The 26,832-nt window shown below is 41.1% G+C and overlaps 1 protein-coding gene across 23 annotated transcripts in view; it reads right to left on the minus strand.

Moving 5' to 3' along the window:
* Positions 1–26,832, minus strand: part of LOC140487166 (eukaryotic translation initiation factor 4 gamma 3-like) — a 354,817-nt gene that overhangs the window by 162,865 nt on the left and 165,120 nt on the right. For 20 of the 23 annotated variants that reach the window (XM_072586763.1, XM_072586783.1, XM_072586762.1 and 17 more), the window contains 2 exons: positions 16,240–16,332; positions 7,066–7,098 (listed from right to left, as the gene is read on the minus strand). In XM_072586763.1, the coding sequence (XP_072442864.1) occupies positions 7,066–7,098; positions 16,240–16,332 (126 nt within the window). The remainder of the gene's footprint in view (positions 1–7,065; positions 7,099–16,239; positions 16,333–26,832) is intronic. The other 3 variants (XM_072586771.1, XM_072586780.1, XM_072586776.1) reach the window with 1 other exon arrangement.

Genomic DNA, 26,832 nt, shown 5'->3' on the forward strand with positions numbered 1-26,832 from the left:
GATCATTGGAATCTCTTTTGGGGTAGAAGTGACCTGTACAAGAAGGACGGATTGCACCTAAACTGGAAAGGGACTAATGTACTGGCAGGGAAACTTGCTAGAATTGCTTGGGAGGATTTGAAGTAGTAAGGTGGGGGGTGGGGGGGGGGCGCAGTGAGATAGTGAGGAAAGTGATTGACCTGAGACGGCTCCAGCTGAGAACAGAAGTGAGTCAAACAGTCAGGGCAGGCAGGGACAAGGTAGGACTAATAAATAACTATTTATTTCAATGCAAGGGGCTTAACAGGGAAGGCAGATGAACTCAGGGCATGGTTAGGAACATGGGACTGGGATGGGCAGGACTGGCAGCTGAATGTTCCAGGATACAAATGCTACAGGAAGGATAGAAAGGGAGGCAAGAGAGGAGGGGGAGTGGCATTTTTGATAAGGGATAGCATTACAGCTGCGCTGAGGGATGATATTCCCGGAAATGCATCCAGGGAAGTTATTTGGGTGGATCCGAGAAATAAGAAAGGGATTGTCACCTTATTGGGATTGTATTATAGAACCCTCCAACAGTCAGAGGGAAATTAAGAAACAAACGTGTAAGGAGATCTTAGCTATCTGTAAGATTAATAGGGTAGTTATGGTAGGGGATTTTAACTTTCCAAACATCGACTGGGACTGCCATAGTGTTAAAGGTTTAGATGGAGAGGAATTTCTTAAGTGTGTACAAGACTATTTTCTGATTCAGTATGTGGATGTACCTACTAGAGAAGGTGCAAAACTTGACCTACTTGTGGGAAATAAAGCAGGACAGGTGATTGAGAGGTCAGTGGGGGAGCACTTTGGGGCCAGTGACCATAATTCTATTAGTTTTAAAATAGTGATGGAAAAGGATAGACCAGGTCTAAAAGTTGAAGTTCTAAATTGGAGAAAGGCCAATTTTGACGGTAATAGGCAAGAACTTTTGAAAGCTGATTGGAGGCAGATGTTCGCAGGTAAAGGGACGGCTGGAAAATGGGAAGCCTTCAGAAATGAAATAACAAGAATCCAGAGAAAGTATATTCCTGTCACGGTGAAAGGGAAGGCTGGTAGGTATAGGGAATGCTGGATGATTAAAGAAATTGAGGGTTTGGTTAAGAAAAAGAAGGAAGCATATGTCAGGTATAGACAGGATAGATCGAGTGAATCCTTAGAAGAGTATAAGGAAAGTAGGAGTATACTTAAGAGGGAAATCAGGAGGGCAAAACGGGGACATGAGATAGCTTTGGCAAATAGAATTAAGGAGAATCCAAAGGGTTTTACAAATATATTAAGGACAAGAGGGTAACTAAGGAGAGGATAGGGCCCCTCAAAGATCAGCAACGTGGCCTTTGTGTGGAGCCACAGAAAATGGGGGAGATACTAAATGAATATTTTGCATCAGTATTTACTGTGGAAAAGGATATGGAAGATATACACTGTAGGGAAATAGATGGTGACATCTTGCAAAATGCCCAGATTACAGAGGAGGAAGTGATGGATGTCTTGAAACGGTTAAAGGTGGATAAATCCCCAGGACCTGATCAGGTGTACCCGAGAACTCTGTGGGAAGCAAGAGAAGTGATTGCTGGACCTCTTGTTGAGATATTTGTATCATCGATAGTCACAGGTGAGGTGCCGGAAGACTGGAGGTTGACAAACGTGGTGCCACTGTTTAAGAAGGGCGGTAAAGACAAGCCAGGGAACTATAGATCGGTGAGCCTGACCTTGGTGGTGGGCAAGTTGTTGGAAGGAATCCTAAGGGACAGGATGGACATGTATTTGGAAAGGCAAGGACTGATTAGGGATAGTCAATATGGCTTTGTGCATGGGAAATTAGGTCTCACAAACTTGATTGAGTTTTTTGAAGAAGTAACAAAGAGGATTGATGAGGGCAGAGCAGTAGACATGATCCATATGGACTTCAGTAAGGCATTCGACAAGGTTGCCCATGGGAGACTGATTAGCAAGGTTAGATCTCATGGAATACATGGAGAGCTAGCCATTTGGATACAGAACTGGCTCAAAGGTAGAAGACAGAGGGTGGTGATGGAGGGTCGTTTTTTTGGCTGGAGGCCTGTGACCAGTGGAGTGCCACAAGGATTGGTGCTGGGCCCTCTACTTTTTGCCATTTACATAAATGATTTGGACGCGAGCATAAGAGGTACAGTTAGTAAGCTTGCAGATGACACCAAAATTGGAGGTGTAGTGGACAGCGAAGAGGGTTACCTCAGATTACAACAGGATCTGGACCAGATGGGCCAATGGGCTGAGAAGTGGCAGGTGGAGTTTAATTCAGATAAATGCAAGGTGCTGCATTTTGGGAAAGCAAATCTTAGCTGGACTGAAACACTTAATGGTAAGGTCCTAGGGAGTGTTGCTGAACAAAGAGACCTTGGAGCGCAGGTTCATAGTCTAGATTAGAGTGGTGCTCCTTGAAAGTGGAGTCATAGGTAAATAGGATAGTGAAGGTGGTGTTTGGTATGCTTTCCTTTATTGGTCAGAGTATTAAGTACAGGAGTTGGGAGATCATATTGCAGCTGTACAGGACATTGGTTAGGCCACTGTTGGAATATTGCATGCAATTCTGGTCTCCTTCCTATCGGAAAGATGTTGTGAAACTTGAAAGGGTTCAGAAAAGATTTACAAGGAATGTTGCCAGGGTTGCAGGATCTGAGCTACAGGGAGAAGCTGAACAGGCTGGGGCTGTTTTCCCTGGAGCGTCGGAGGCTGAGGGGTGACCTTATAGAGGTTTACAAAATTATGAGGGGCATGGATAGGATAAATAGGCGAAGTATTTTCCCTGGGGCTGAGGAGTCCAGAACTAGAGGGCATAGGTTTAGGGTGAGAGAGGAAAGATATAAAACAGACCTAAGGGGCAACTTTTTCACGCAGACGGTGGTACTTGTATGGAATGAGCTGCCAGAGGATGTGGTGGAGGATGGTATAATTACAACATTTAAGAGGCATTTGGATGGATATATGAATAGGAAGGGTTTGGAGGGATACGGGCCAGGTGCTGGCAGGTGGGACTAGATTGGGTTGGGATAGCTGGTCAGCATGGACGGGTTGGACTGAAGGGTCTGTTTCCATGCTGTACATCTCTATGACTCTATTAGCATTCAAATGACTTGTCAGTCTATGCCTGCGACACAGGTTATCTTCCTTGTCATCTACCTCAATATGTCAGCAGCCTATGTCACAGCTAACCTCAGCATCCTTCTCCAGCACATCTCCTTGGTCATTAAGCTGGGTGGAATTGCACTTAACTGGTTCAAGTCTCATCCACCAAATCACATCATTTTTCATCATTCTAATTGTGTGGGAAAGGTTGGATGGATCAGTGATTCTTTATTCGTCTGCCCTTTAAAACTGGCCAAAAGAACGTGCATGCACACATGCAAGAGAGAGACAGAAACTTTTTTTATGGAAGGCAAATCAGGGATACACTGCCAAAGAGTACAACTGTAACTGATACAATAACTGCCTTTGAAAGGGAGCTTGATAAGTCACTGAAGAAAACCATTTTCTGAACTGCAGGGAAAGGATGTGCAAAGCATTAGCAGCGAGTTGATTAGGAGCTGTGATCTCCCTTCACGTGCAGTAACCATTTTATCATTCTCGTGATTCTTCATGCTGCATAAACTCTCATATCTTCACTCTTTGAATTCTCATCCAAGTGCTGACTTTTGTGACATCATCCAAAGGCACGGTGTTAGTTTTCACATGTCCATACTACATCTCTCACATCACTTATTTATCCTACGTCTCGCCACTTCTCTACCTCATTTTACCTCCTTTTAACACTCCTCAAAACTCATTTTTTTAACCAAGATTTTGGGCTTTGGAGATAATATTGTCTTATGTGGGTTTGTGTTATACTTGGCTTTATAATGCTTCTGTGAAGCGCCTTTAATTATGTTAGAGACACTGGATTAATGTACATAGTTAAAAATCACACAACACCAGGTGAGAGTCCAACAGGTTTAATTGGAACCTGTTGGACGATAACTTGGTGTTTTGTGATTTTTAACTTTGTACACCCCAGTCCAACACCGGCATCTCAAAATCATGTATAAATGTAAGTTGATTTGTCCTATAGTACACCTGCTTTACTGGGTAACAGGAAAGATTGGATGATGCAAACAAAGCTTGGGAGAGATGTGTAAAATTACATGAAAGAACTTTTTTTAGAAAGCAGTTTAACTCAATGTAAATGTTAAAGCAGCTGAGCTTAGCTCAAGAACTTCAACCGATAAAGCAAGGTGTCTCAAAGAACTTAAAAAGGGGTGAAGTAGACAGAGTGAACAACCAGTAGGTGTCAGAGCTGCAGAACAGGCACACGAGAGATTACTGAGCTCAGGTAGGACAATAGGATCTTGCAATAATTTGCCTGAGGCAAGGATAAACTACTAGTAGGAGAAAGTGAGGACTGCAGATGCTGGAGATCAGAGTTGAAAAGTGTGGTGCTGGAAAAGCGCAGCAGGCCAGGCAGCATCCGAGGAGCAGGAGAATCGACGCTTCAGGCATAAGCCTGAAGAAGGGCTTATGCCCGAAGCGTTGATTCTCCTGCTACTCGGATGCTGCCTGGCCTGCATAAACTAGTAGGACTCTGCTAACTCAAGCATCAGAGATCCAATGGCGTTACACTTGGCTAGAGACACTGACAATACAAGTCAGGAGACTAGAAGCAGAGAAAATCAATCAAGACAACAATGACATGGATCAGGAGTTCTGCAGCAGAATTGGGTAGGGGCAATCTTTTAGAAATAGATGGAATCAATCTTAGTCAGTTTGGGGGGGGGGGGGAGGAAGAGGAGGGGGAGGAAGAGGAGGAGGAGCAAAACTTTGGACCAAATGCTGTTAGCCTGCCTATGGCACAGTGGTGTTGTCACTCCACTTGGTTTGGGAGGCCTGGGTTCAAATCCCACCCACTCTAGAGGTGTGTAGTAACATTTCTGAACAAGTCGATTGGAAAAACACGTTCAGACATCTCTGGACTTGCATTAAAGTACAAACTGTATCGGCTGAAGCCTCCAAAGGCAGGAACCACATGAGAAAAAAATTTGAATTTTGTTCCAACTACGGTATACAGCTGGAGAAAGGTTCCTTCTCAGCCATGTTTTAGGGTCAGAGGATCCTAGGTATTCAGTGAACAAGGTGAGATTAGGGCTGGGTATCACTGCTGTGTTTAGACATTAAAATTGTATTTCTAGATTATGTTATTGAATTATTGCTTGTAAATTTGACCAAGCAAAAGATGAATGGGTCAACAATGCTGTGACAACTATGAAGTAAAGAAATGATTCAGGATTTTGAAATGTGAAAAGAGTGAAGATATTGTTATAAACCAAACAGTTTCACTGAGTTTTTTTTAATGTTCGTGATGTTGCCACTTCTGAAGGAAGTAGCGACAATGCTGAAGTAGAATAGGTCAATAGTGGCAAGCATAGAACTGAGGAGAGGAACGTGCAACAGAGCAGGATGGGAAATGTTCAGTAAGGAGGTAAAGAGTCCCATAAAGACAACAATCAATTTAGTGGGAGTTCAGGCCAAAATCCAGAGAAACTCAATATGGAAGATTCATCAGTAAGAGGAGAGAATTGGATTCAGAGGGTGCAAAAGCAACAAAGTAAACAGCACTGATTTTGGAAAAATGTTCTCCCAGTTAAATCAACAACATTAAGATTCAAGGTGTGGCATAGAGATAGGGAAAAAATACATGCAGTACCAGTAAGCTGATCCTGCAAGAACATGGAGACTTCGCAATGAAATAGGTTAAGCCACACACAGATTTTCTTTTATTCACATGTGAGATGCAAATGTTGCTGGCTGGCCAGCATTTATTGACTGTCCCTAGCTGCTCTTGAGAAGGTGGTGGTGAGTTGTCTTCTTGAACCACTGCAGTCCACATCCTGTAGCTTAGCCCATAATGCCCTAAGGGAAGGAATTCCAGGATTTTGATCCAGTGTCAATGAAGGAACAATGATATAGTTCCAAGTTAGGATGGTGAGTGGCTTACAGAGGATTTTGTAGGTTGTGCTGCTCCCATGTATTTGCTGCCCTTATTGCTCTTGATGAAAGTGGTTGTGAGTTTGGAAAGTGCAATCTGAGGATCTTTAGCAAAATTCTGTAGTGCATCTTGTAGATAGTAAACACTGCTGCTTCTGAGTGTTGGTGAAGGTGGGAATGGATGTTTTGGATGTGGCACCAATCAAGTGGCTGTTTTGTCTCAGATGATGTCACGCTTCCTGAGTGTTGATGGAGCTGCACCCATGCAGGTAAGTTGGCAGCATTCCATCGCACTCCTGACTTGTGCCTCGTAGATGATGGATGGGTTTTGGGGAGTCAGTTGAGTTACTCGCTGCAGTATTCCTAGCCTTTGACTTGCTCTTGTAGCCACTGTACTTATGTGGCTAGTGCAGTTGAGTTTCTGGTCACATAATCAAGCTTTTGTCAATGAATTCACGGACACAGTAGTGACTGCTTTACCAGAAATAACAGAGGGATGACAAGGATCTAATGGAGCAAAAGGGTTACAAAAGGACAGCCAATTCTGGAGGAGTCAAGTCATTTAGTCCTTTTGGCTTTGGTTTATAATTTCTAAAAGTGGCTCGCAATTATTGAAGAAATGAAAAGCTTTCATCGCCTTCAGCAGAATTTCTAGTTACATAATAGTCAGAAAACAGGAAGCCTTTTTCTACCAAATACTGGAGAAAAAAATGCAGTAGTTTTATAAAGCTTTAAAAGTTAATGTAAATAAGTAATCTTTGATTCTGAAAAGCAGCTTCAAAAGGACTAAACATAGTAGCATTGAATTTAGTGACCAAAAGGGGTCTTGGTAGAACACCATCCTGGACCCATGCAGCAAACTTTTGTAAGTTGAAATTTGTTTTCAATTCAGCACATTTTAACGATTTTTGGTGACCAAATGATGTTTCACCAAAGGATTTCCTCTTCCTTTTTAACAATTTGATTGCTTGATCAGAAAGGTTAGAACTATTCATTATGGCGAAACTTTAATGGAAAAAATCTGGTGTATGAAGTGAATGGGGTAAATACCTGATGGTGGGCAGCCCGGGGCCCTGCTGCGAACTGAAGAGAAGTAAGAAATACACAAGGGAAAGGCACACAGAGTCAGCAAGAACTCAAGGACAGACTAGAAAACTCAAAGCACAAGCATTAAAACACGGTTCTAATATACTAGTACTTCAGGTCACTAAACACATTACATCAGGTTAAACAAAAAGAAAATCAAAGCTTTCCACAAACCAGAATTTAAGATTTTCTATCCTTACAGGAAATTATTTTTCTCATAAATTAGAAACAAATATTTGGTCAGTACCTCAATTCATTAGATGCAATGGTATTTAACTTTGCTGCACTGTGTTTAATACGATTTCTCAAAGTAACCTGTATTTTTGATACATTTAGAATTTAATAGCTGTGGCATGAAAAATAAAGGCAATGTATGGTAACATTTACTAAATTGGAGATCCTCATTTACCAATTTGGTTGGGGGCTCAGAAGCAATGAGCATTACATGCACCATTTTTAAAATAACTTGAGCTACCCACAATCAATGTAAACTCACTGGTTTGAACTTGGAACTATTACTAAAATGTTTTTAAAAATGAAGTTCTGTGATGATAGCTTAACTGGCACAGCAGTAATAAATTGGTACGTACAGACAAGGAAGGCTCTTTATTTAATCCCAAGATTTCTGAATATCTGATACTGAAGTGATGGTGGCAAAAATTCAATTGGGGTCACAACTCCTATGTAAATAATCAGGGGAAATAAAGCCAAAGCTTCCACCTCTGACAACTGTCAATCAATCCACTGATGGGCAGAGTTGCACAGTCAAGTAGCAAGGGTTATGGAGAATAGCCAAGTTACCATTAGGTGTCTGGCACCCACAGAACTCCATCATAGCAAGGAAAAGACACAGGAGAGAACAACAATTGTTAGGATAGAGGCTTCTAAAAATAAAAGTCTGCCTTACTAATGTCAGAAGAACCACTGGTAATTTAAAAGGGAGAAAGTGAGGACTGCAGATGCTGGAGATCAGAGCTGATAAATATGTTGCTGGAAAAGTGCAGCAGGTCAGGCAGCATCCAAGGAGCAGGAGAATCGACGTTTCGGACATAAGCCCTTCTTCAGGAAGGGCTTATGCCTGAAACGTCAATCCTCCTGCTCCTTGGATGCTGCCTGACCTGCTGCGCTTTTCCAGCTAAAAAAACATTTTTCAGCTCTAATTGAAAAGGGAACAACTTTTAAAAAGACGACCAATTTGGCCATTTCATGAATTTGGGTAAGCCACTAATGCTCTCAATTTCATATTTCAATACAGAAAGGAAGTAGGCAAGGATGATCAGATAACAGAGTTCACACACACATCTCTATGTCTCATATCTTACCCCAGAGTATGACAACAGCTTATTTGTTGTAGATGTTAAATGAACATGAGCAATAGTGAGAGTGTTAAAATTATAAAGATAATTATAAAGTTATAAAGCAAGCAAAATAAGGAAAGCAATTTTCAATAATAAATTAAACCAGAAAACACTTGAGAAACTCAGCAAGTCAAGCAGCATCTGGGAATAGCGGAGTAGTTCATGTTTTGAGTCTGATAGAACTCTTAGATTAGATTAGATTACTTACAGTGTGGAAACAGGCCCTTCGGCCCAACAAGTCCACACCGACCCGGCCGAAGCACAACCCACCCATACCCCTACATTTACCCCTTACCTAACACAACAGGCAATTTAGCATGGCCAATTCACCTAACCTGCACATCTTTGGACTGTGGGAGAAAACCAGAACACCCAGAGGAATCCACGCAGACACGGGGATAACGTGCAAACTCCACACAGACAGTCGCCTGAGGCGGGAATTGAACCCGGTCTCTGGCGCTGTGAGGCAGCAGTGCTAACCACTGTACCACCGTGCCGCCCCATTTCTTCTTCTGAACTACAATTCCATGTTGAATGAGAAGGATAGGTGATAAAACAATTGTTTCTGTACACATGTGTCAATTTTGTATGACAAACTTCAAAATTTGTGCTCCCATTCTCTCAAAGAAAACACCCATATTTGCAAATTCTACAGTTGATGACAAGTATTTGACATTTGATACATTGTTTGATAATAACACCTTCTGCTTCAGACAAGCAGGATACTGAATAAATAAATTAGATAACTTGATCAATTAGGAAAAGGCAGGAGAGAAATATTCAAACATATGAACTTATCATAAAGGTATTTTTCCAAAAGGATTTTGTGAATGTACTTTTTGCATGTATTCATCCTGGTATTAGAAACTATTTTGAGAACACATTAGAGCCAGAGAGAACATGCTCAAGGATAAAAGAACCGAAGACCGAAAGAAAAATGCAGCACGATAAGTTAGCAACAGACACAATGCATGAGCCTGCAGAAAAACTGTTAGAAATTACAAGATAAATGAAGGTGCAAGGAGTCAGCAGGAAAGTAAGAGCCAGTAGGTGTCAGCAGAAGACAGAGTGTGCACTGCATGAGCAAATTCATTATAAAAATCAAGCAATCACTAGACAGAAGGTAGGTGATTGGTTGTTCATTTATAGGGGTGGGCTAAGTACTAGCAGCAAGTGCAATTAGTAATAGATGGCATGGTAGCTAGCACTGCTCCCTCACAGCACCAAGAATCCAACTTCGATCCCAGCCTTTGGCGACTATCTGTGTGGAGTTTATGCATTCTTCCTGTGTCTGCATGGGTTGCCCCCAGCTGCTCCAGTTTCATCCCACTGTCCAAAAATGCATAGGTTAGTTTGATTGGCCATGCTAAAATAATTGCCCTGCAATCTCCAGGAATGTGTAGGTGAGGTGTCTTGACCTACGGGCCCTTTCTTTTTCCTGCTGACTCCTAGATACTAAGAGGTAAATGAAGGAGCTAACACCTTCGTTACAAGCCCATGCATTCTGTCTCTTGCTAACTCGTGGTGCTGTTTTTTTCCTAGGTCTTTGGTACCACAATCCTTGAACTTGCTCGCTTGCTCTGGCCCTAATGGGTTCTCAACATAGTTTCTAAGATCAGGATGAGTACATCATGTTTTTGAGAAAAGTACATTCACAAGATCCTTTTGGAAAAATACCTTTATAAGTAGTAGTTCAGATATGGGGGCATGGGGATGGTGTTTAGCAGAGGTGGATCTGATGGGATGCTCTTTGGAGGGCTGGTGCAGACTTACTGAGTGAAATAACCTCTTTCTGCACTGTAGGGATTTTATGATTGTTATGAATAATGATCATTAACAGTTTAGATCCAACTGCATTCAATAAATCTGATAGTTTAAGTAAGGTACTAATTAGATTTGAAAAGGTAAAATGTAGATTTTAAGATTAAAGAATGGGCAGCTGAGACCTCTTGCCTATAACTATGTGGAACTTCATGACAATGAGATGGTATGCATCTTTGAGCGTCTTCAGCTGTTTGAGTTGGAGTTTAAGATTTCTGATCTTTACCGAGTGAGAAGCACCGTAGAGAGCTAGGGAGAATGAGGGGTTCCTGGATCATACATTCCATAAGGTGGTCAACCCAGAGGTAAATAAGAGTTCAAGACAGTAAATGGGTAGCCATCTAAAAGGGTGCGAATTGACAGCAAGTGCAGGATTCTTCAATGTGTATGTCACAAAGCTTCACTCATTAGTGGAAACTGCTGTGAATGACAAAACCTTGAAGGGATGCAGCTCAGATCACAGCACCAATGGGAAAAGACTGAAGGGAACAACACAGAGCAGAAGTGCAGACATTATAGGAAATTTCATTGCTCGGACATTTCTGTAATCATCCCAGATCCAAATGGCATGCAACCTCTGTGGTGAGAGGATAAAGAACACCACATGGAGGGTACAGAATACTTGGCAGTAGGGATAGCATAAAAGGTTGCATAATGACTGAGGAGCCAAAGGTATTCAAGGCCCTATAGGGAGATTTTCACAAGTATGATCTCAAAGGTTGGACTTTCTGAACTTCTCCCAGTGTTGCACACTATCTAGGACAAGGAATAAAGGTAGGGAGGGATCATAGCTTGATATACATTGTGGGAAGCAGCTCTTCAGATTCTTGTGACTTTGTTACTGGGGCAGGACATGCATATTCAAAAGGGATTAGGATTAATGTCCTCATGGGGAGGCTTGCAAGTTTGGTTGGAGACTTTAAAGAAAGTGATCTTATCCTGCCATTGTTCCTGGTGTAACACGTGACTGTCAGTGACTGGGGTTGTCTTGAGTGGCATGTGATTGTGGGGGAGTGGCCAAAGTAACTGTAAGCATGGCTGACTGACTTATATAAAGGGGATGTGCTTTCTTTGTTGAGTGCCTCACTTTGACTTAACCTCGCATGCCTGCTGGGGTTGGGGGTGGGTCACCTTGCTTGTACAAGCTTTAATAAGCTTTAACTGTTTCCTTTGTTCAGAGTGTGTGTTTTGCTTCGACCCCGTAAGCTCTGCGAGGTGCATGTTAAAGCTTCCTCCAGAAAGCCTGTACTGTACTGTGTTTAATAAATTTTGTTGCTTGTTCACAAAAGTTGGTGGCTGCAGTTGCATCAAGTGTGTAAGAACCTCAAGAGTAAAAGAACTTAACAGTACCTCATGAAAGAATGGTTAACAAAGCTGAAGCTCGTGGAATAGGAGGGTCAGTGTCAATTTGGAGATAAAATAAGGTCAGAAAACATGGTAATTTTTTTAAACACAGTTTTACAGTTCTAAAGAAGGGTCACTGGACTCAAAACATTAATTCTGCTTTCTTTCCACAGATACTGCCAAATCTGAGTTTCCCTCATAATTTTCTGTTACAGAAAACATTTTAAAAGTTATGCATAGACTGAGTACCATCACTCAAACCATTTTCCAAACGTGAAAAGGTTTTAAAATTACCAACTTTCTAGCATTTCAACAGACATTTTAGAATGATTTAATTCTGGTGACTTAGCTGGGAGAAATGCTTAAACGTGGCACTGAGTGAGATGGCACAACAAAAGTTCAATCAACATGGAGTTGGAGCAATCAGCACACTGGAAGATCAATGAATGGTTCGAGCTGCTAAGATTTTACACAGCACCTATTATGCAGGAAAGTCTTCCCTCGTGCAACACAAAATAGGAGACAAAATTAACACTGAATCAAAATGAAGGGTTATTAAATTAAGTGACCTAGGGCTTTGCTAAAAAGAAGAGAGGGCAAATCAAATTAAAGGAGGAAATTCCAGCACTTCTAATCGAAATAGATAGGCGCCACCATTTCCAAAGGAATTAAGGGACAGAAAAGAGTCCAGAGTTGGAGTAATGTAGTTCTGGGCAAGTTATGGAGCTAGCAAAGGTTAGAGAAGTGAACCAGCATTTAACAAGATGTCAGAGCAGAAATCGGTCACTCAGCCCATTGAGTCTGTTCTGTTCTACCATGCAATGAGATCACAGCTGATCTGATAATCCTCAACTTCACTCCTGTCAATTCCCCCTAACCCTTAACTCCCTTACTGATTACAAATGTCTTATCTCAGCCTTGAATATCCTTAAATGACCCATCCCTCTGAGGTAGAGGATTTCATAGATTCACAACCCTCTAAGGAAAAGAAATTCATCCACATCTCTGTCTTCAATTAGCCATCCTCCAGTCCTCTGGTGCTTCCGCTGAAGCCAAAGAGGAATTAAATTTTTTCTGCCTCACCTCTCACAGCAGACTGGGATTCAATTCATCCAGGCCAAGAGATTTCTCAGTTTTTAAGCCCGATAGGACCTGCAAACTGTGCAAGTTCCTCAATCCCTTTTCCTGAACTCCATACCTACTTCCCTTTTTCCAGAATGAAGACCAAAGAAAAGTATTCATTCAGCATCCTTCTAATATCCTGCAGCTTCACACACAGGTTGCCCCCTTGGTTCCAAAATGGACCCTACTCTTTCCCCCGGTTAACCTAGTCCCTTTAATGTAATGTATCTATAAAATATCTTGGGATTCTCCTATGATTGTCCTAATCCGGTTAACAAGTCCTTTTTATGTCCCCTTTTTATTCTTCCAGTTGCTTTCTTAAGTTCCCTCCTGCTCTTCCGATATTTGAGCGCCACAGTTGAATTGCTCCCTTTGGACTTGCTAAAAGCCCTATTCGTCTTCCTTACCCAATCCTGACATTCAGGGTTCTCTGAACTTATAGCTCCTACATTTCCCTTTAAAGGGTACATGTTTGACATGCACGCTCCCCAGCTACTTTTTGAATGCAGCCCACTGCTCTGACGTAGATTTACCCACAAGGAGCTGTTCCCAGTCCACTGTGGCCAGATCATGCTTTATTTTAATGAAATCTGCCTTCTCCCAATCCAACGCAGTCTTTTGCAGGCTATCTTTTTCCTTGACCAGAACAAATTTGAACTGCGGTGTGCGGTGATCGTTATCACTCAAATATTTACCCCCACTGTCACACCAAACAATGTCTAGCTTCTTGCCCCAGAATCAGATCCAGCAATGCACCACCTCTTATTGGGCTTTCTATGTTTTGGTATGAAAAGTTCCCCTGGATATATTTCAAGAAATCCAGCCCCTCTGAACCCTTAAGATTATGACTATCCCAATTTATGTTGGGAAAGCTGAAATCTCCTTAGTATAATTACATTATTACACTTACACACCTGTGTGAAGTGTCTATATATTTGCTCCTCTATTTCCCGCTGACTCTCTTGGGACCTACAATACACTCTCAGTAAAGTAGCTGTCCCCTAACATTCCTAAGGTCTACCCACAACGCCTCATTTGAGGACCCTTCCAAGAGGTCATCTCTCCTTATTGCAGTCATTGACTCCTTAATTAAGAGCACTGTGCCATCCTTTGTACACCTTCCTCTGTCTCGCCTAAAGATCTTATACCCCAGAATGTTGAGTTGCCAGTCCAACTCTTCCATTAGCCAAGCTTCAGTGGTAGCAACAATATCATACTTCCATGTGTTAGTCTACACCAATAACTCATCAGTCTCACCTATTACACTCCCAGAATTAAAGTAAAGACAATCTAGACTTGCCTCATTCTCTGGACACTCATAACTGAACTTACTTTGGACTTGCTTCCTTTGTTGTTGCATATGACTCTGTTTCATTGATATCCTGTGTCCCCTCTCCCTACCTGACTAGTTTAAATGCCTTCCAACAGCACTATTAAATCTACCTGCAAAGACATTGGTCCCAACATGGTTCAGGTGCAGACCGTCCTATTTGTACATGTTCCACCTTTTCCAAAAACTTTTTTTTGGAGGGGGTTCTCCTCCAGGAATATGAAACCCTCCCGAGGTTGCTGTGGGAGGCAAGAGGGGAAATAGCTGGGGCCCTGACAGATATCTTTGTGGCATCCTTAAATACAGGTGAGGTGCCGGAGGACTGGAAGGTTGCTCATGTTGTTCCCCCTGTACAGGAAGGGTAGTAGGGATATTCCGGGTAATTACAGACCAGTGAGCCTGATGTCAGTGGTGGGAAAGTTGCTGGAGAGGGTACTGAGGGATAGGATCTATTTATACTTAGAAAAAAATGGGCTTATCATTGATAGGCAACATGGTTTTGTGTGGGGTAAATCGTGCCTTACCAACTGAATAGAGTTCTTTGAGGAAATGACCAAGTTGATAGATGAAGGAAGGGCTGTTGATGTCATATACATGGACTTTGAGAAGGTTCCCCACGGTAGACTAATGAAGAAAGTAAAGTCATATCGTGTGCAGGGTGTTCTAGCTAGGTAGATAAAGAACTGGTTGAGCAACAGGAGGCAGAGAGTAGTAGTTGAAGGGAGTTTCTTGAAATGGAGAAAGGTGATCAGTGGTGTTCCACAGGGGTCAGTGTTGGGGCCACTGTTGTTTGTGATATACATAGATGATCTGGAAGATGGTTCTGTTGATATGATCAGCAAGTTTGCAGATGACACGAAGATTGGTGGAGTAGTAGAAAGCATAAGGGACTGTCAAAGAATACAGGAGGATATAGATAGACTGGAGAGTTGGACGGAAAAGTAGTAGATGGATTTCAATCTAGACAAATGTGAGGTGATGTATTTAGGCAAGACTAATTCTAAAGTGAATTATACAATGAACCGAAGAACCTTGGGAAAAGTTAATGGGCAGAGAGATCTGGAAACGCAGGTCCATTGTACCCTGAAGGTTGCTGCACAGGTGGATAGAGTGGTCAAGAAGGCATATAGTATGCTTGCCTTCATTGGATGGGGTATTGAGTATAAGAGCTGGCAAGTCATGTTAAAATTATACAAGACATTGGTTCGGCCATATTTAGAATACTGTGTACAGTTCTGGTCGCCACATTACCAAAAGGATGTGGACGTTTTGGAGAGAGTGCAGAGAAGGTTTATGAGGATGTTGCCTGGTATGGAAGGTGCTAGGTATGAAGAGAGGTTTAATAGGTTAGGTTTGTTTTCTTTAGAAAAAAGGAGATTGAGGGGGGGCCTGGTTGAGGTTTACAAAATCATGAAGGGTATAGACAGGGTGGATTGAGATAAGCTTTTTCCAGAGTGAAGGATTCAATAACGAGAGGTCACGGTTTCAAGGTGAGAGGTGGAAAGTTTAAGGGCGATACACACGGCAAGTACTTCACACAGAGGGTGGTGGGCGTCTGGTACGCATTGTCAGCAGAGGTAGTAGAGGCAGGCACAGTAGATTCATTTAAGATGCATCTGGACAGATGCATGAGTAGGTGGGGAGCAGAGGGATACAGATGCTTAGGAATTGGGTGACCAGTTCAGACAGATTTGGATCGGCTCAGGCTTGAAGGGCTGAAGGGCCTACTCCCGGGCTGTAAATTTTCTTTGTTCTATCATCATCATCATGGTTTCTCAATGATGTTTGAATTGTTCCCTTTAATAAACTGAAACTGTTATTCATGAACTCTTATTTGGACTAAGTTCGGAATAAATAACTCAGCACATTCTAAACATGTTTATATTACTGCTGCATTTTACTTTAAAATTGAATTTTAAATGGAGAAATGTTACTATTCATCTTTGTTGATACGAACCAGTTTCTATGCAAATATGGCACAGCTACTTCTGTTAACTACACTCATTAGTTAACAGCACAGTGTTCATTGACAGCCTGGCAATTATTCTGCTGTGGAAAGCACTCAAAATAAATGCATTACACCAAAAGCATGCCTTTTCAACCACAATTTTAAATGCGAAATTAAGTCACATTCTGGAGTGGCATTCCCCAGACGCATCTTACCTGTCTGGTCTGTGGTTGTGTAGTCATTGTCTGTGGATTTTGAGAGTATACAAGTGGAGGAGGAGCTGCATTCTGGCCAGACTGGAAGGCAGCCTGCATAAAGGAAACAGGGCTTGATATAAAAATGCAAACAGATCCTTAATTTAATAGAACATTAAAATGCTCAAGAAGCATTAAACAGATCAAATGGATCTTAATCAGTACAATCAGATAATGTTCACAGTTTGAGTGCGATTTAGAACAAAGATAATTACCCAAAGCTCAACACAAACACACACTAATCCAACCAAAGCAGTCATTGCTAATGGTTTCCTCTCAAAGTGGTCTGCTGAATGTCCACTGTGTAGTAACACACTACTCTCAGGAAAATTTAATCTATAGCACAACCAACAGAATTAAATTATCCGAACATCACAGCCTGACTGGACCTATACTGCAAGATTTCCAGACATTATAATCCTATTTAAAAATATAGACACGTCACAAACATTACTGTTGCTATTTATCTTCTAAATTGGAGCTCAAACAGTTTTAGTCCAACAGGTTTATTTGAAGTCACGAGCTTCATGTGTGTCACTTCACCTCATGAAACAGCAGCACTCCAAAAGCTCGTGACTTCAAATAAACCTGTTGGACTATCACTTATACTGTGTGACTTCTGACTTTGTCCATTCCCGTCCAACACTGGCACCTCCACATCATGGCATTTGTTTTCTAGCCTGTACACAATATTGGTTGTAGTTATGTAAAGTGCACATTACAATACTGCTGTCCAAAATCTAGTACATATACACCATCGCCAGGATGTGCTAATCTTTCTTATAGGAGATAGAATTGTCAAAAATGAACACAGAATACTGGATAAACGCAGATCTGGCAGCATCTTTGGAGAGAGAAAGAGTTAACATTTTGAGTCCAGTATGACTGCTTCAGGATCAAGTGTCAATTCTTTCTCAGTACCTACAGTTTGTTGGAACTGGTGGTCACAAACTATTTTCCAACTGCTAGCCTGTCCAGACTCACCTGCCAATCCTTGATTATTTATCAAAGATAAATTCATTTATAAACTGCAACTTTCATCCAATTGTACAATCATATTGTGTTTCGAATACAGGTGGAACATTAAACAAATAGCTAATTTTGTTATAACAATGAAGACAAATGAAACAAAAAGCTAGATGAGCAATACAATAGAAACTGATGTCCTAACATGTTTATTACTTCAATAGCTTCAAAACAAGAAACTATTCCATTAATAATAGTCCAAAAAAAGGGAAATCCCTAGAATTTACTAGTGATCAGACAACCTCTAACCACCCTTTTGCACAGTCCAAGAGGGGCCCTTTCTCAAATTCATGGAACGTGCCACTTCCTTTCTGTTTAAAAGGAAGATGGAGACACCTCTGGAAGTAACTGCAAATTTAATTAATCTCAGGGAGATGGCCAGTGCATGGATCACTGAGGTGAGGATAAAGAGGAAGGAAAGATAGCCCCTTGGATTTTATTCTTAGAAAGCACTATCTCCACTGCCTACTTTACTAATTCCCTCACCAAAAAGTAGTACAGAGCTCTCAGTATGCACATGAAAACCAAGAAAGCAATAACATCTTAAAAATAAGTAAACAACCGGGTGAAAATGAATTGGGTCAGAGTGCATGATGTTTACATGTCAGCAGAACCATGCTGCAGGGACATTCTGTTACAAGTCCCAGCTGGAAGCACTTGCTTTTATCAAAATAACTTTAAGTTCCCTTTTCATTCATCAGCTGATCACATTTCTCTTTGTCATTCTTCATCATTGTTAAAGTTAGTTAAAAATACACAGACAGCTGAATTACCCGATTCTTAACCCTAGAAAAATTGCTTTTGAAGACAAGAAGAAAACATCCGGGAACAAAAAGCTCACAAATAAAAGTATTTAAAGCCAATTGAGTAAATTTGTATGACAAACAGGTAATAATGTCACACTGTCTTTATGCCAATCAGCTATTCCCTAATTTCTTTTCCTTCAATCTTAATGGGGGTTTCATCTCCTAACTGTAGTACACTATTCCCAATACCTTGTGAAGGAGAAAGCAGTTGACGCACACCTCCCGTAAGAGAGAAATATAAAAAATGAATAGCTCTATGAAGATTAGTCAAATCACATCATTTGGTAAAGAGAGCAGTTGATAAGTAATAATGCACAAAATATTGAAAAACAAACAATCAGCATACTGGCATTTGGAAAACAGGATAACATCTTGGATCTTGGATAACATCTTGGGGGTGGCACTCACTATCATGCACAGTTCTTAGATTAAAAGATTAAAAGGTTTCCAGGCTGGGAAATAAAAATACTTGAAGTGAACCCTCAAAAGCAGAGAATAGTTTTGGACAACTAAATGTCTACTTAAAGGACAATGTAATACAAACTTGATATTTTTCCAAATATGTTAAAAGGTTCTGTTCCATAGATTAAAGAAGTTGCCTACTATAGCAAATAATATTGAGTCAATCGAGATTTTAGTCTGTTTAGTACAATACATGTTTGAAAATCTTGCTGTTCAGCTATTAACCCGAAGTCTAAATTTATCAGACGTTATTCATTTCTATGGAGATCGTAACAACCTGAGTAGTAGAGTGGTTCCACTATAATACGCATTACTTCACTAAATATTAACCCACTTGCTTCATATCTTACTGATTGAAAGCGGTGTTCACCCCTTTTATTTACTCATTCATAGGATGATCGTGTCACTGGCTGGGCCAGGATTTATTGCCCATCCCTGATTAAGGTTGTGGAAAACTGCCTTCTTGAATTGCCGAGATCCAATTGGTGTAAGGCAGATCCATAATGCCATTAGGGAAGCAGCTCAAGGAATTTGACCCACCGACTCTGAAGGAATGGTGAAAAGTTTACAAATCAGGATGATGAGTGGTTTAGAGGGGAACTTGCAGGTGGCGTTATCGCCACAAATACCCTTGCCTGTCTGGGTAGCAGTATGACAGTTTGAAAGGTGATGTCAGGAGCCTTCAGGAATTTTTTCAGTGCATCTTGCAGATGGTATAGACTGCTTCTACTAAACATTTGGTGGTGGAGGAAGTGAATATTTGTGGATGTGTCAATCAAGTGGGCTGATTGACGTGATCCAAGACCAAACTTCTTGACTGTTGCTGGCACTGTATTCATTCAGTTAAGTGGGGAGTATTCCATCACACTCCTGACTTGCACCCTGCAAATTGTGGGAAAACTTGGGGAATAAGGTGGCGAGTTAGTCATCACAAGATTGCTGGCTTCTTAACTGCTCTAGCCATCATAGCATTCATGTAATGAGTCCAGTTTAGTTTCCAGTCAAAGGTAACACCAAAGTTATTGTTAGTGGAGGATTCAGCGATAGTAATGTCACTGAATGTGAAGTGCCAATGCTCAGATTCTCTCTTGCTGGAGATGGTCATTGCCTGGTACATGTGGCATGAATATCACTTGCCACTCATCAACCTAAACCTGGATATTGTCAAAGTCTAGCTGCATTTGAACATTGACTAATTCAATAACCGAGGAGTCGCCAATGGTGCTGAACATTGTAGTATCAGTGAACATCCCACTTCTGACCTAATTATGGAGGGAATGTCATTGATGAAGTAGCTGAAGATGGTTAGGCATAAGACACTATCCTGAACTTCTGCATGGAAACCTAGAGCTGAAATGACTGACATCCAACAACTACAACCATTTTCCTTTGTGACAGGAATTTCATCAACCAGCAGAGACTTTTCCCCTTATGCCCACATTTGAAGCTTCCATAATCTCCACTTTGAGTGGTCTCCCTGTTCACAGTGCAAACAGGTGACTGCGACTTCTATTTTCCACTCATGGGACATGTGCATCACTGGCTGGCCAGAAGTTATCGCCCACCTCTAGTTCCCTTGAGAAAGTGGTGGCGAGTTGCCTTCCTGAACACCTGCAGTAGATTTATCCACCATGCCCATAAGGATGGAATTCCAGGATTTTGGCCTGACACTGAAGGAATGGTGACGTATTTCCAAATCAGAATGGCGAGTGCTTGGAGGGTCACTTGCAGGTGGTGGTGTTCCCATGAATCTGTTGCCTTTGTCCTTCTAGATGGATGTAATTTTAGGTTTGAAAGATGTTGTCTCAGGATCTCTGGTGAATTTTCTATTGTAGTGTATATTATAGATACACTACAATATCTGGTGGTACTGAATATTGGTGGAGGAGGATGTGAATGTGTGTACATATGGTGCCAATCAAGCAGACTGCTTTCTTCTGGATTGTGTCTAGCACCTTGAACGCTGTTGGAGCTGCACCCATCCAGTTAAATAAGGATTCCTTCACTCTGCTGACTTGTGCTTTGTAGATTGTGGACAGACTTTGGGGAGTCAGGTGGTGAGTTATTTGCTGCAGCATTCCTAACCTGCTCTCATAACTAATCTTGCCACATAAACACAGCAACTGAGTTTCAGGTCAATGGTAACCCCAAGGATATCGATAACCCAAGGGTTCAGTGATGGTAACATCAGTGAATGTCACCCACCAGTGGTCAGATTGTCTCTGATTGGAGATGGTCATTGCATGGAATTTGTGTCGTGCAAATTTACTTGCCACTCGTCAGCCCAACCCTGGATATTGTTACTTTTGAACGTGGTCTGCTTCAGTATCTGAGATGTCATGAATGGTGCTGACCATTGTGTAATCTTCATGGGACCATCCACACTTCTGACCTTACGGTGGAGGGAAGGTCATTGATGAATCAGATAAAGATGGTCAGATCTAGAAAATAATCCTGAAGAACTCCTATTGACGTACACCTTGAAGCTGACTTAACTCAACCACCACAATCATAACAGATTGGCCAAGGAGCTACACCAAAGACTAAAACACTTTGTAAAATACTCACACCACTCCATCCACTCCTGAAGACCAAAGACACCAAGATAGGAGAGGATGAAATAACGGTTTCCTTTGACGTAACAACCCTGATTACATCCATCTACATCAACCTAGCCAAGTAAATACCAACTACATTATGAGAAGAACCAAAGACACATACACCCAACACCAGCAAGGTCAACGTCATCCAGCTATTGAAGCTATGCCTTACCACCCACTTCACCTTCAACAAAGCCTACAGACACATCATTAAAAACACCCATGGATCTCTGATATCAAGGTTCTTAGCAGAGGCAGTAATGCAGAGATTCTAGCTCTGCCAACATTTCAACCCAAACTTTGGGTCTGCTACATAGATGACACCTTTGTCATCACTAAATGAAACAAATTAGAGGAAACCATCAAGACCATCAATAATACTCGCACTGGCATAAAATTCACTAAAAAAGGAGGAAAACAACATTCCTAGATGTCGCAGTAGAGCGAACAGCCAATGGGGAACTTCAAAACAGCAGCTACAGGAAAACACTACATACAGACAAAATACTGAACTACAGAAGCAGTCATCCTAACAACCACAAATGAAACTGCATTAGAACATTTTTTCAACAAGCCACCACACACTCCAGCACAGAGGAACTACACAGAGCAGAGAAAAATCACCTATACACTGTATTCAAAAAGAACGGGTACTCAATGAACACAGTACGCCGATTTCTCAGCAACAAACTCCAACAAGCAGACAAAACACAGCCAGAAACCCTTGCCACTCTCCTCTATATCAAAGACATCTCGGAAATGACTGCCAAGACTATTCAGACCCCTTGGCATCATGGTAGCCCACAAACCCACTAACACACTAACAGCAGCTAATGAACTTGAAAGACCCGATACAGACAATAAGCAAAACTAATATCATTTACAAAATACCTTGCAAGTACTGTAACAAACACTATAGTGGAAAAACAGGCAGAAAACTAGCCACCAGAACACATGAACATCAACTAGCCACAAAAAGACATGACCCACACTCTCTAATATCCTTACATACAAATGAGGAAGGACACCACTTCGACTGGGACAAGACATCCATCCTAGGACAAGCCAAACAGAGACATGCACGAGAATTCCTAGAAGCATGGCATTCCACCTGGAACTCTATATCAACAAACATATTGACGGAGCTCCCATTTACCACACCTGAGAAAAAGAACAGGAAATGACATCACCACAGGAAATTATGTCAACATGAAATGTCATTATCAACCCTAGGAAACCTGAACACAAATAGAAAGCGGGCCATGCCATGAGTGCTTCATCCGGAGGCTCACAGATGACGTTACCTAGTTTGGTAACGAAACATCTGAAAACACACCTCCCAGCTCAGCGAGCAAACCTGCAACCAGAACCTCAACCCGTGCTGCAAGTCTTCTTAAAACTCGCTACCACAACCATCTTTGTATGTGCCAAGCATGACTCCAACTTCAGAGAGTTTGTCCTGTGACGCGCTTTGAGTCTCAACTTGAAGGCAGGACTTTGTCTCCACAAGGATTGCAAAGTGGCATTCTTACAGTCACAGGCAGATGTATATGCAGCAGACAGATCAGTAATGAAGTTATATTTTTCCCTCTGGTTGGTTTCCTCACCAATTGCCACAGACCTAGACTCACAGCTATGTCCTACGTCAGTAGTGCTGCTGCCAAGCCACTGTTGTTGATGGACATGGAAATCCCTCACACAGAGTACATTACACACCCTTGCCACCCTCAGTGCTTCCTCAAAGTGCTGTTCAAGATGGACGATTGATTTATTAGCCAAGGTAGGTGGCAAATCAGCAGGAGCTTTCCTTGCTTATATTTAGCCTGAAGCCATGAGACCTCATGTCCAGAATCAATGTTGAGGACTTCCAGGGCATTTCCCTCTTGACTGGATGCTACTGTGCTGCCACTTCTGCTGGGTCTATCCTGCCAGTGGGACAGGACAAATCCAGAGATGGTGATGGTGGTTTAGGGTCATTGCAAGATATGATTCTGCGAATATGATTATGTCAGACTGTTGATTGGTCTGTGAGATAGCTCTCTCAATTTTGGCACTTGGGCCCAATTGTTACAAAGTTGGACTTTGCATGATCAAAACAGCCCTTGCTGCCATTGCCTTTTCCGGTGCCGAGGTTGATGCCAGGTGGTCCATCTGGTTTCACTTCTTTGTTGAGACTTTGTTACAACGGATACAACTGTGTGGCTTGCTCGGCCATTTTCAGAGGGCAGTTGAGAGTCAATCACATTACTGTGGCTCTGTAGTCATATATATGCTACACCAGGTGAGGATGGCAGATTTCCTTCCCTAAATGACATTAGTGAGCCAGATGGTGTTGTTCACATGCTACTAGAAGAAATTTGCACCCATAAATTAATACAATGTTCTCATTACTTTAACTAATCATTGTTACACTGGTATTACAGTCAACCTTTAAGTAAACCCTGGGCCAGCCTTGTTCGGTTTCAAGCTGCACGGTGCAATTTGAAAATTTAGCAGAGTTCTAAGTTTATGATCAAGAGGCAGAAATAGCCTAACAAACTTGGTGCTGAAAAACACACCAAATTAATAGATCAGCTTTAAACAAGACTGTTTAGTATGTAAGGTAGGTTTTACTAATATCTGAAATTTTGTCCAATAAAACATCCTGACAAAATGGTGGATGTGGGTACAATTACAACATTTAAAAGACATTTAAAAGACATGAATAGGAAAGGTTTGAAAAGGATATGGGACAGGAGCAGACAGGTGGAACTTGTTTAGTTTGGGATTACGTTCCCAGTATGGACGGGTTTGTGCTGTACAACTTTTATGACTCTGTAATACAAAGGGATACCTGTGATAACAACATGCAAAACTCTTTTAGTTTAGGATCCAATGGATTTATATCTCACATTCCTTACTGTAGGAACATGCCCACCATCTGCAGTGAGTACTAGAACTGCCAAATTATCGATAAGCTTTTGAGTTGAATAAAAAGGTTACATGAGTCACTTTCCTTACAAGGCTCATGCAAATACATCAGCCCACCATTGTCATACCTTTCAGCAGCTGAGGATAGGACTTAAGGCAGTAAATTTGGTTTTTAAAATACGCAGGCAGAGGATATTACAGGTAATGAGCAGCAGCTTAATTATAAGTGCAATGCTATACTCCCTGATTTGTGCTGCAAGACAAAACCGCCAATTAATACTACAGTATGCCAAAGTGATTCAAGTCCGGCTTTGAGCAGTCAGATTAAACACTAAAATCACTGCCAAAGAGATCATACCAGTAAGAAATCAACATCTTGAGGGTGAAATGCATGAAAATTATCTGTAAAAGGAGGCAAAGCAAGTATTGTCTCACGAATGGATTTAACATTCATGATCTATTAAATGCAACAATATTGCTTTCCAAGTGAAGAAATGTGTTTAATACCAAAATCTAAAGCTGATAATTACTTAAGACAGAAACATTTTAACCGATCTATTTCCTCACTACTGAGGTGAGCAACCAAAAATATCTCAAAATCTGTACTTTCTAATAAGCAACGGAGATCATGACTGTGGGAAAAAATAGCTCAAATCCAAATAGCACTGATTTTGTTACATCTGCATGAACAATTTAGCATTCAGGAACAGAAAACATGCCAAGATCTATTTAGCACCAGAGATGGGGATCAAACAGGTCAGAGCCGTCAGCTTGACCAGCATCTAATCCTTCACCATAAACAATTGCTCTCTTCATCATCAACACAGTATCAGTCATGTGCACCATCTACCAAAGTTGACAACAAAAGCAAGCAAGGCTTTCTTCAACAGTCCTTCTAAACCTGTGGATTCTACTGGCTGGAAGGATAAGGTCAGCAGATGGATGGTAACACCACCACCTGCAAGTTCCACTCAAGCCAAACACTACAATGACTTACGTCACTTCATTCACCATCGAAACACTGGAACTCTTTTCCTGTAAACTAACATTGAATACATCATATATACTCAAGTAAAAGTCGATCTCATGTAGAAGTCAACCCCCTATCTTTGGCTAAAGAACTTAGAATTTTCCATATATATCTTGAGAAGGTCAGCTCTAGTTCTTCACAGATAACAGATCAACAGTTGAGGGTCAACGTATCATCATGTTCATAAATGTTACAACGAGGAAATGGATTTTGTTATGTTTTGATGAACGATTCACACCAATTTGGCATGAAAGTTTAAGACGCATCAGGTCAGAGTCAGGTGACAAACTCCTTTTGTGTGTAGCTCAGCTAAGCTCAGTTCCCCTGTCGCACTCATGGAATACAGATATGCTCAGTTGAGGTTTTGAAATTTCTTCATTTTGTGATGAAATGTCCTCCAGGGAAAAAAAATACAGCAGCCTTTAAACTGAAAGTTATTGAAGTTACAGAGATTCTAAGATAAGACAACAAATAACCATGTAACAGCAAGAGAATTGTAGGTTTCGGAGAAACTTGAGAGACTGGACAAAGATATCAAACTAACTTCAGGCAATGCCAAAACAAAAGTGTGCCAACAGAGGTAAACCTAGCAAGCGGCCACAACTGGAGAAAAAGTTGCTTAGTGGGGGTACTTGAAAATTATTACAATGAAAAAGGTGTTTGTTGAGAAGCTTTCCAAATCCATGCATGAAATGAATCAAAGGAGAAAAGAATTTCAGATTTTCAGGCATGAGAAGGCATGACTTAGTACTTCAGCAGAGAACTAAGACTGCACAAAAGCAATCTTTGACATGCTCAAGATGTACCATGTATTTGTAATTTAAAGCTGTATTATATTTCTACCTCACTTTTTGTATGTAGAAATAAAAGCTTACTAATTCATTTTTGTTTCTATGTCTTTATTTGGTAATTACCATAATTTGTTGCAAGGTTTTTCTTTACTCGTTTAGAGATAATTTGCGCTTCTGCTAACAATACAGTATTTTGGACAACAGCATACATTTCAGCCCCTCAAAAGTAGTATCCATGTAAAAGTTGAACCCATAAATTCAACCTTTCAAAACAAAACTTTTTTTAAAAAAACCTTTTAAAAAAATTGACTTTTCCTTCAGCATATATGGTATCTATACCAGATGGACTACAGCAGTTCAAGACAACAAATCACCACCATCTTCTCAAGGGTAAGTAAAAATTAATGAATGCTAGCTTTATCAACAACATTCATATTCCATGAAATATTTTAAAGCAGAGTTGTTGCTGAGAGCGCACTCTGGAACCCAAATCGAAATCACTAAAACACAACACTCACTATGGTGTGCTTCCATAGCATTTAAACTAAACAATATAACCTTTGGTCGGCTGCTTTGTCCTCAACTGCCATTCCAAGAAATAGCCTAAAGGTTCTCTAAGTGAGGTCTTTCATCCAGATTTTCTACTTTTTGCCGAAATGCCCTTTCCAACAGTTTGACAATTAGATAATGCCATTGAAACCAACAATTCCCAAGCAAACAAACAAAAAACCAAAACCAAAAACAAAACCCCAGGACAATGATTTGCACACTTACCTCCAGCCAGAGAAATTCTGCAGTTCAGCAAATCTTTCACTTGTGTAAAATCATGTTTCCTGAATCAGTCTATTTTGCTCTGACTATGAAATGGTACCTAATTGCTCAGTAGCCATAATTGTTTTGACATATTTGACACCAAGTTTGGCAGCATT

Source organism: Chiloscyllium punctatum, chromosome 16, assembly GCF_047496795.1.
Source record: "Chiloscyllium punctatum isolate Juve2018m chromosome 16, sChiPun1.3, whole genome shotgun sequence".
NCBI classification, from domain to species: domain Eukaryota; kingdom Metazoa; phylum Chordata; class Chondrichthyes; order Orectolobiformes; family Hemiscylliidae; genus Chiloscyllium; species Chiloscyllium punctatum.